Here is an 11,871-nt window from a genome sequence, read left to right on the forward strand (position 1 = left end):
TATACATGTTGTTGATATCAACATTCTCAAACAACTGAGATAGTTCTTTTCCCTTGCTTGTGAGGATACAACCAATGCAGAAGTAATGCTTGTATTCAATATTAGAGTAACCAAAATATCTGTTAACTGTGTGGTGTTCAGAAAAAAGACAAGTGATAAGGTGATAGAAATATGATGAGAATTACTTTTTACCATTATCTCTATTCTAACTTTATATTTATGTACCATATGCAAGTACCCCTTCTAATAACACTCATTTTTTGATAGCCGACAGATTTAACTTCAAAACACATCTTAATATTGGATTTGAGACTCTTAAGCATTTGTTTTATCTGATCTTAGAGCATTTTGAAATTTAATTTTTAAATTTATGATTGAAAGAAAATATTCTGATATTTTTTAAACAATCCCAGTCAAAAAATCAAATCGAGCAGAAAGATGGGTTGCTGTTTTGATTACCTGGGCATGCCACTGAACTCAGGTGAAGGACTCTTTTTATTCCAGCTCTCATAAAGAGATTTGCCTTTAAAACCTTCATCAGGGCTTTGAAGCTACACAAATTAATGGAAGAAAGGAAAATACTTTAAAAAATAGATGCAGTAAAACTTACATGTCTGTTGTTAACCAGGGAGTTAATTATAGTTACACAAAACAAGAAATGCAATCTTTATAGTAGCAGTCCTTAAAAACTGTGGAGTTGGGGTGTCACCCAGTGGTCCAGCAAATGAATAAATAAATGAATTACAATAATGAGTTTCTGACATTAAACGGAAATTCTCATGTTATTATGTAAGGGAATGACTACATTAAGAAAAATCCATAAGGTGCATAGAAAAGAAGACTGCATCAAATTATTATCAAACCATTTTCTTTAGAAAATGTATAATTTTGTTTTGTCTGCTTTTCTAAATTGGGCTAGGTGACTCTCAAAACCATATATTTTCCCTTTTCTTAGAAAAGGAAAATAAAAGGAAATGAACTGGTTAAGGGAATATATTCTTTCTTAATATTTATATTTTTAGTTATAGGAGGACACAATATCTGTATTTTATTTTTATGTGGAGCTGAGGATCAGGATCAAATATATATATATATTAAACAGTGTAAAAATATACCACCAAGTAGTTAGTTTACCAGCAAAATTTGAAATACTACAAATTATTCTCCCCAAACAAATAAGAAAATTAAAATTTTTAAGCACTACATACTTCAAGCCTGACCTCGAGAGCAACATTTTTGCAATTATAACCAGAGGCCACAAATTCAGTTAGCAAACAAAAATAACTGCCAAGTTTCCTTAGCATGTTTTGTGAATTACTTGAATAGGGGAAATTTATGAAATACCAGGTCTCAGATACTTAAATATTGTATGTTGTGCAGTAATTTATAAAACTCCAGCCAAACAATGGAGCTCATAAATGCTAGACTAATAAATGTTTTCAAATTGATTTTTCAATTTCAATAGAAGTTATATGGTTAAATTCCATGCTTGAAACCGAAGCTTAATGACATGTATTATAACTTATAATTCCTCCTGAAGAAAATTGTTTTTCTTGGAAATTACATTGTTTATTTCTGATTCTATTCAGTGAACAGGTTTTCTGTTGTCCTTATTGTTTTCTTTTCATTCACTTCAGACAATTAGCAGAAACAAAAATCTTTCATGCCAAACCCCCTTCATTCTTACTAACTTGGATTAGGACCAGAGTTATGGAGTATGAAGGTTAAAGAGATTCCTGTCCTATAGAAATTTAGGTATCCACCTTTCTACCAAGTTCAGTGCCCTCTGTGCTGTAACAATTAAGATAACATTGAGCTATCATTCAGGCTCCCTGAGGCCAGGGGATTGGAGTCCAAGGCAAATGTTGAGAAGAAAGTTACTTAGTCTCATCTATCCTCTGCCCCATAATGATTTGTTGTTTTTAATGCATACTCTGTCTCCATCATTTAGAACGTTTGGTTTTCCTGAGTCCTGAATTAATTGGGAACAGTATATTAAGAAGGAGAAACTGGTTGTAAAATTAAGGATTTAAACCATAGGAGAAAGTCCCAGTTTAGCAACTGTACACCTTGGGTAACTAGGGTGGCTATCATTTCTCAACAGTTTCCTCATTTTTAAACAAAATATAGTAAACATAATGCTACATACAGGCTGCCTCAATATGTTGTGGGGGGAGATGGGTAGTGTGTAGGCAGCATGTTAGATGTGACATTCTGTGAAGTGGATTGTTACATTAAAAAAAGATGAGTTATATAAAACAACAATAGCATCATAATGGCACCTCAAGGAAACATTATTTGTAGAAGTTAGATTTTCTTAAGTTATATATATATTTCTTTTTACCTCTTTTGTTAGATTGTATACCAAGCTATACATCAGTGGTGTACAATCAACTCTTAAGGTGTAGTTTCCTGAAAGACAGAAAAATGATACATTGGTTTTCATTTAATTTCTCTCAGTTGTTTATTCAAAGACCACTGCTAACTTCCTAGATGGAAATGATCCTTTCAAAAATTAAATTTATTTCAAATTCTTGAATGGCTCCTGATCTCACTCTATAAAACCCATCATCTTCATCATGTCCCCCAGCATGGTGTATGAAACAACCCACATCATCTCTCCAAGTTTTTATTTTCCATTCTGCCAAGAATATTCCCTTGGGGCCTTTGCACACTGCATTTCTCAGTCCATACTACTTATTCCTCCTCTAGTAAGATGCTATATTTTCTGAGAGATATCCTATGGCCATCTTATCTAAAACAGCATGCTCCTTCCACTCCCTATCCTGGCTACATTCTTCCTCTCTGACATTGTTTTTTTTTTTTTCCCTAAATTCCTCACCTATCTAATATAATAAATAGTTGTCTTTTTGTTATTTGCCCTCCCAATGGGCCATAAGTTCCATGGGAACCAGGGTGGTCTTTTATTATCTAATATATCCTTAGTGTTTCCAACAGTCAGAACTGTAGCAATTACCCAATAAACATCTGTTGTGAAAATAAACTTGTGAGCTAGCTGCTCTATAGCTGATTCTACAGAGTAGAGGTGGACTCTCCATTCTTCCTGCAGGAGTTGAGGGCTGCTGGGTGAGAGTAAAGGGAAGCAGCCAGGAGAAGTGCTCTTAGAAACCCTTGGAGCACAGGGAATATCTCCATCGGGGGTGTAGGGAGGTACAGGTAGAGAGTTACAACAAAATGGTGACTCTTCAACTGAGTTTTCTGAACAGAAAGAATTAACTGGACCAAAAAGAAATGACATTCACAGCTAAGAGATCATGTACACCAATGCCCAGAAATGTAAAGACAGGCAACACACTCAGAGCATAGCAAGTAGCCTTTATCTCAAAGTTCAAGATCCATGTCTGGGTACAGCAAAAGTTGAGACTTTAAGAACAGTGTCATGTGGAACCCATGGATATGAAGACCAACTCTATTATTTTCTTAGGATACTAAATAAAATTGTTGACTTCTCAAAAAAAAAAAAAAAAGGAAAAGAAGCAAAGAAAAGAAAGAAAGAAAAAGAACAGTGACAACCCAAGAAGAATTGTTTTTGGAACTTGAAAAGTTGATTTAAAAATTCTGAAATTCATCTGGAAGAAAAAATATGCACATATAGCCAATGTAATTTTTAAAACAGAGGTGTTCTAAGAGCATAGAAGCAGGATAGTTTGGCAGCATTTGTTACAATTCAAATGCATGTATCCCAGGACCAAGTAGTTACACCTGTTGCTCTTTACCCTTCATTCTCCTTACACAGAAAAAAGCTGCAGATGAAGGATATTTTCTGCAACAAGCTGAAACAATCTGACCTTCATTTAGAGAATTGATATATTCCATTGAAAATATTGTAGAAGTTCTTTTTTTGTTGTTTGGCTTTTAGTGAGATTTTTTGTTGTTGTTGTCATCCTTGTTGTGGTTTTGGTTTTTAAAGTGAAGTAAACCAATGTTCAATGGCCACATGAAAAGCTTTCTATAAGATGTTGCTGAATTAAAAACGTAACTTGTAGAACCACTTAGCTATAATATGATACCCCAAACCTGTATGAAGTAGGGATAGGAAATGATATGTAGTGGTTAGAAAAATACAGCTGAAAGAGCAGAGTGTGGGTATAACCTCAACCCTTCACTGGCTTTGTGACCTTGGGAAAGTTAATTTATGTCTGAGTCTCACTTTTGTCTCCTGTACAATGACGATAATAAACCACAGGATCATTGTGAGTATTAAATAAATGTTTACCTATAAAGCACTTGAAACAGCACCTGTTGCACTTTTGCTTGAGCTAAATTATATTCTGGATATCAACATGAGGGAAACACCTCCAATCNAATAAAGGGAAGGGAGGGGGACAGATAGCAAAGACAATGGAATGAATTGGACATAACTTTCCAATGTTCAGATACGAATACACAACCAGTGTAACTTCACATCATGTACAACCACAAGAATGAGACCATAATTAGAATAAGTTAGAGTCCATGTATGTACAATATGTCAAACTATACTCTACGGTCATGTATACCTAAAAGGGACAAAACTTAAAACATTTTAAAAAATAGAAGCCAAAAATAGATAGATAAATAAGGTACTGTATTCCAATTGTTAACATGGCAAATCTACAATAAGTTTGTTCTCCTAAATTTCTAACACATTAAGGAAAATATTCTAAAAGTCCACTCTTCACTTTTTTCTTTCTTCCTTCTTTTTTTTTTTTTTAGATGATACAATACCTTCATCTTTTTTATTTTTTTAATGTGGTACTGAGGATTGAACACAGTACCTCACACAGGCTAGGTGGGTGCTCTACCACTGAGCTACAACCCCAGCCAATCTTCACCTATTTATTTCTTCACTTTCAGCAACCATGCCATAAAAACTTAATTAATGAGAAATTAAGAATCCAGGAGTGAGCAGGCAAGATCCTGCTAAAGAGTATTATTTATTGAGAGAGGCAGTTTATAAAACAAGTAATTACCTAACAATGACAATGATGAGTGCTGCAATGATATGGCCTCCCCTAAAAAGCAACATTTCAGGGGAGACTGTCAGGAAAAGAATTAAGCAGAGAGAGTGTGTTGAAGAGCAACTGAGTACAGAGAACAGCAGCTGTTGTTTTTGGTCAAGGAGCAGAAGGGATCAGTGTGGGGTGGAGTGCAGTGACAATGGGCTGCTTCATTGTCATGAAAATCAACTAGAAATGTCTCTTAGTTGGACTCTCTGCCTTTAAAAAAGCATACACATTATTCAAGACCTGTCTCAAATGCTTATCCCCTTTCTTACTGCTGGTCTCAAGTAGATACTATTGTCCTCTTCAAACTGCCAAGAGCAGAATGATTGAATATCCTTTTTAGTACCTGATTATAAGCCAAGACTGATTTATTTTACCATATATGTGATCCATGAACTCCCAAATATAAGACCATTCCTTCCTAACCTCTGATACCCCTGGATGCCTGGAAAAGTTCAGAGAATTATTCAGTTATGTACTGGACTTAATTTTTGAATTAAAGAAAAACTTAAAAATAAAAACATTTGGTGAAAGATGAAATCTTGGAAATCAGCATTTTTTTTTCAAAAGCATATGTGTATTATCATGAGAATAACTTTATATTCTAAATCATAAAACTATGCTCCTGATTTACTCATCAAAAGATATTAGATAAATTTCTGCTATATTTAAGATAATCTGGCATAGGTTATTATCATAGAATGCTGCTTCCCTGAATAAGCACTCTAATAAAGCAAATGGGGGAAAAAAAAAATTCTCTCACTTAGAGCTCACATACTTTCCAGAGTTAAAGGCAGCAGTGAGACAGACCAGGAGCATATTTCTTAAACATATGTTCAAGGGTTGCTTTCCTGGTTAGGATATAAATTGAATTGCTATCTCTAATACAATCATTTTTTTAATGAGGACAACTACATTCACCTTCTATAGAGGAATCAGCATTAATATAGGCCACTCCACGATCTTGAAGGAGTCTGGAATTCTCCTATCACAAAAAGACAAGAAAAATCCACCTTTAAACATATCAACATATCATATTCTTTGTCATGTTTTGAACAACCAATAAAAAATAAATAAATAAATAAACTGTGCCTTTAAAAAGAAAAAAAAAACATATCAACATAACCACCCTCACATTAAATATAAATTTCTGAATGAAACAGGCCCATATTCACAAATTTAGCATATAAGACTCTCAAAAGAGAGTTGGCTTCAAAGAATTCAATGAAGGTTACCAGTTAGAAACAACAAACAAAACTTTAAAAAACTAACATTTAAGATGAAACTGTCCACATATTTATGTACACGGAAAAGAAGTGAATTTCTGAATCATACTGTAGTTTGTCCATAGATAAGTTTAAAAATTCTCTCAGCAAACATGAAATCACATAGGAGACTTTTCAGTGGAAATCTTCCTACAAATATCTCATTATTTAAGTAGAAAATCTTGCCCCATTCATATTGAATGAGCTATTTCAAAATCAGCTTGAAAAATTTAAAAGTTGAATCCTGTAGACATGAAGTCAAGTTATCTTGTAGGATGGCTCCACCTACTGGTAAATGTTGATAATTGAACACTTTTAGAACACTATCAGGAAGTATAGCAAATTTTTTTTTGAGATATTAATATAGATTTTGAGTCTCTAAAATATGTAATTTCCTAAGCATTCTGAATATAACATAACAATGAAAATAAATATGTAACTCTGAATGATAAAAATAATTCGAAAGGGGCAAATCAGATCCTGAAAACATTTAGGCTTTTTCTTATACCATCATAAATCTTTCTTGTATAAAGCTTTACCACAGGGCTGGGGTTGTAGCTCAGTGGTAGACAGCTTGCCTAGCATGCGTGAGGCACTAGGTTAGATCCTCAGCACCATATAAAAATGAAATAAAGATATTGTGTCCACCTTCAACTAAAAACAAATATTATATATATAAAAAAAAAGCTTTACCCCACATTCTATGAAAACACTATTTCTGCTCTCTCCCCCCCAAGGAAAATGAAAGTTTACAGTATATCCATTTATTTACTATTATGCTCCCAGAAAATAGAGATAAATTCAGAAAATAGAGATAAATTAATTTCAACAATTAACATTGTATCTCTAAAAAACAAAACTTAGATCTTTAGTGAAAATATTTTTTCTTGAGTTTTGAGCAGGGATTTATTGCTTAAGATGTTTTAAAAATAAAAAAAAAAGCTTGAGCATTTTCTCACTGTATTCACCTGTTATTTTTACAGATTTAACTATTAAGTCCAAAGTGCTTTGTTTTTGTTTGTTTTGTGGTGCTGGATGTCAAATCCCCAAACTTGTGCACACAAAGCAAATGCTCTAGAACTGATCTACATCCCAGCCCACTGCTTTGTTACTATGAAATTTAACATTGTAGCAAATTATTCACTAACCTCTGCCCACTCAGTAGAACCAAGAAGACCAAATTCTTCTGCATCCCAGCTTGCAAACAAAATTGTTCTTCTAGGCCTCCATCCTAAAATATATAGGTATATGTATATAAATACTGGGAAAAATACATACTGTACCCAAGACATTATAAAGCCCAAATGGGGGAAAATAAACAAATACCAAAAAAAAGAAAAGAAAAAAATGAAAGCTTCATTTGTTGATCAGGAAGGATAAATTTTGAATTTAAGAATCATAATGGGCTAGACTTTGTGGCTCATACTTATAATCCTAACAGCTCAGGAGGCTGAGACAGGAGAATCACAAGTTCTAAGCAAACCTCAGCAACCACGAGGCACTAAAAAATTCAGTGAGACCCTGTCTCTAAATAAAGTTCTAAATAGGGCTGGGAATGTGGCTCAGTGGTCAAGTGCCCCTGAATTAATCTGTAGTAGCACCCCCTAAAAAAAATAATAATTTCCTTTTGTAAGATTTTAAAGGTGATTTGTCAAAATGAAATAGCATGATTGAAAAGGGAGAAATAAAGACACAATAATAGTATTAAAAAAGCCATAAAATATTCTAATAAATTTTTGATAACTGGCTATGCATAGGAAGGCTTTCTGTTCTGCTTTCTGTTCTGCAGTTGCCTAAAAGGAAAGAAGATATTGCTAGGTGCAGCCAGTGTTCTGGCAACCCATGGAACTGAAAAATCATTTCCAACTCCTCCCTGTGGTTCTGACATCACATAAACAGATGCTCAGTGTCAGCTGACAGTGTGATTACACTCCAGCCTCTGGTAGAATTAGTGAACAGGGGCTCCATTAGCAACAGCAATGCCTGTTGCTGCTGAAATATGTGTAATTCAGTGGGGGAGGTCATGTGGCTGGGCGGTAAGACTCTAGCCTCAGAGTTAAAGAAAGATGTTGTTCAAATCTTGATTCTCTCACTTACAAGAGGTGTCAGGAGGTGAGTTATGCAAACTGACCAAGTCTATCTCCTCATCACACCAGGACAACAGAGTAAATGTGAAGTCACTACTTGACTATTGGGGGTTAAATGGAGCAATGCTCAAAAAGCACCTAGTGATCCCAAAATTCTAAGCTGTCATTGTTAGTAAATATTTCATGTGTATTTATTAGGAATATTTATCCTGGCTTATGTTTATATTTTAGTTGCTAAATAAGCTATATTAAGATGTGTCTACACACACATACACACATCCCAAAAAAGAATGCTTATCCTATAGCTGTTGAATTTAACATCCTGTTTTTATCAAGATTTTAACAGCATTATTCAAATTTCCTATTATTATTCCTTATCATTTCATTGTTTCAGCATACTCTATAATTGCCACAGAGATGTTTTGCATTTATCATAGGGATTTTCCAGTGTCATACCAAATCATGAAACTTTAATGTGTGGGAGAGTCAAACTAAGAATTGAACCTAGGGGGGCACTTAATCAGTAAGTCACATCCCCAGCCCTTTTTTACATTTTTATTTAGAGACACAGTTTCGCTTAATTGTTTAGGGCCTTATTAAGGCTTTGAACTTGTGATCCTTTGTCTCAGCCTCCTGAGTTTCTGGGATTATAGATGTGCACCATGATGCCTGACTCAAATCATAAAGTTTTTTGTAATAAGATTAAACACTACTAAATTATTTAATATGTAAATTCAGGTCTCCATTGGTTTATTTTCTTAAAATCTAAGATATTTCTGTGGAGAAGAGCATGGAAAACCCTTGTATTTCATTTTAATTAGAGACAGTATGGTTTTGTGAACCAGTACCCAGAAATTTCAGTCTAAATTCTGATTTTCTCACTGGGCCACACATTACCTACATGACCCTGGGAAAATTATTTAATTCTCTAAACTTGGTTAACTTATCTGTAAAAGAAATACTAAAATAACTACATAAACTTCTCCCTGGTTGTTATAAAGTCAAAATGAGTCATATATATGAGAACACTGTTTCTCAAAGAAAATAAATAGCATGCAAACTAAACATACTTTCACTGTTGTTTTTACTGTTGCTTAAATATAATGTTTGCATCTTATAGCCCTCAGACACCTGGTTTGCAGGGTCAGAAAAGAGAATAGACTTGCTGCTCTCAAGGTATAAAAATCACTTTAAAAATCACTGAAACTACATTTTTTATTTTGGTTTTCATATGAAGATTCTAAAATGACTGAATCAGTGGTTCTAAGCATATGGATGAGAATAGGAGAGAACAGATACCTAACAGGGAGCAGAATCCCATTAGACACCCAGATTAGTATTTCACTGTGCATAGCTTCTATATCCTTAGTCTTCATGACCTGAGGAGTGAGACTGAAGGAGCCCAGGAATTTCTGTTTGCAGCTCTCTGACAGGAAAGCTTTGGTTATGACCTTCTATGGAGGAACCTAGCTACATCTTCTTGGTTACCAAGAGCAGCCAAGAACAGTGCAATTCCTTCATGTTAGATTATCAGTTAATTTATGCTACCAATAATATCACAGTCTGTAATAAATTAAAATTAATAAATAAATTATCTAATAATAATGGCTGTCTTCTATTTTGATCAATATATAGCAACAGCTAAGATGGCATTTTCAAATTAACACTACAGAAGACTTAGTTGAGAATTCAAAGAGACTGGTCTTTTATTCTTTGTTTATATTACCTTCCTTTTTCAGTGTTCCAAAGCTCCTCACAATTTCATGAACAACAGCTGCTCCACTCTGAGGGTCAATGCCCCCAAAGACCCATGAGTCTCGGTGACCTCCAAGAATGACATATCTGTCTAGAAACCAACATTGCAAGACTGTGGCTTTAGGTCAAAAATGGAATAAATTGCAAATGATTCAACAACATCTAAACACGAAGCACTCGCAACTCAAGAAAAATAGCAATTTTCTTGAAATCTTGTGCAAATGTGCTGTCTGATCTGATTTTAATGTTTCCTCTATATGAAGAAAGTATGAATGTGATAGAGAAAATGCATACCTCAATATATTACAGTAATCAAAAGTATATGAACTATTATATACATTTATCTTTATCCACCTTTTCAATTCTCTATTACTCTCTCTTACCTTACCACTTTCCTTCCAACATTTTCAGAGTGAAAAAACACAGTTCTGTACTTTCTACTCTTACAAATTTTCAAGGTACAGGTCCTAATTTTTCCTCTCTGAACTTTTATCTCTCATAGTGAAAAGGGAATTGCTCTGTCTACCCAGTTCTCAGGGCAAGTTTCCACATCTGATAAAACACAGATTACAATTGAATGTATGGCTCTCCTTACTAAGTAGGGGCCCATCATCCCAGGTCTTTATTATTCTTTCAGTCCCAATGTTTAGCACATTGCCCATACAAAATAAGATGCAATTAAGAGCTAGTTATACATTGTTCAGTACTCACTAGAAGGATATCAACATTCTTGATCCCTTATAAGAAGCATATAAAATTTACTTGTATCTATTTTAGTAAGAAATGTATAACCAACTAGTTCCTATGGAACTGAGACGTACTAAACTAAGGCTATATATAAAATATATTAATCAGCAGATCATTTGAAAAACTATGGAATGCATGTGTCTAGATATTGTCAATTACTTTAGTTGTAGAAAATAACATTCTACAAAGAATTCATTAACTTAAGGTTATCTTAGTTTTCTCAGTTTTCCTTTTGTGCAGATGTTTGTAGTCATCATTAAAACATTTCCTTATGTAAAATATATGGCAAGCAAATCAAGAAAACTAAGAGAAACACCTCAAAAGTCTCTCCCTGCCCATCTTGCTTTAATTCTTTGACTGAAACACTCATAGTTTATCATTCACTTCAGTCATCCACCCAAGCTAGGTCCACTTTTCTTTTCTTCACAACATGTATAACAATACCATATTGCATTTTATATAATTTACCTGGTTCCATGGCTCCTCTGAGAGTACCAATCACATTGTAAATCCTTGTCACTTCACTGTTGGAATGGATGTGCATCTTGACTTTTCTAAAGCAAAGAGAAAGGGTACATTCTCAAAAATGCTGGTTATCAAATTAACACCACAATTTTTAAATATTCTATCATGGTTTAAATTACACTAGCCATTTTTTTCTAGTTGTAGTTGGACACATTACCTTTATTTTATTTATTTTTATGTGGTGCTGAGGCTCGAACTCAGGCCTCGAATGTGCTAGTCGAGCGCTCTACTGTTGAGCCACAACCCCTCTAAAAGTGTGGCCCACTTCAACCTCTAGTTTTGTTTCCTACTGGTGCTATACACATTTTACTTTTTATGTCATTCTCTACAATTTTAGTCTCTTAAAAGATCTGTATTAAAGAGTTAAATTAAAATACTCTCTTAACTGTGTAGAGAAGTTTCCAGTAAAGCCAGGACCCACATTATAAGGCACTTTGAGACCTCCTTTCCAGCTGCTATCTGGTGGTGCTGAGCCACCCATGTGTC

The 11,871-nt window shown here is 34.2% G+C and overlaps 1 protein-coding gene across 1 annotated transcript in view; it reads right to left on the reverse strand.

The window, feature by feature from the left end:
• The window catches only part of LOC107135437 (glutamate carboxypeptidase 2), a 136,422-nt gene that overhangs the window by 95,492 nt on the left and 29,059 nt on the right, over positions 1-11,871 (reverse strand). Inside the window, 7 exon segments of the mRNA XM_015477316.2 lie at positions 460-551; positions 2,345-2,412; positions 5,928-5,991; positions 7,420-7,502; positions 10,085-10,204; positions 11,329-11,414; positions 11,772-11,870. Of these exon segments, the coding sequence (XP_015332802.1) occupies positions 460-551; positions 2,345-2,412; positions 5,928-5,991; positions 7,420-7,502; positions 10,085-10,204; positions 11,329-11,414; positions 11,772-11,870 (612 nt within the window).

This window comes from Marmota marmota, unplaced genomic scaffold (assembly GCF_001458135.2).
Source record: "Marmota marmota marmota unplaced genomic scaffold, marMar, whole genome shotgun sequence".
Lineage (NCBI taxonomy): Eukaryota > Metazoa > Chordata > Mammalia > Rodentia > Sciuridae > Marmota > Marmota marmota.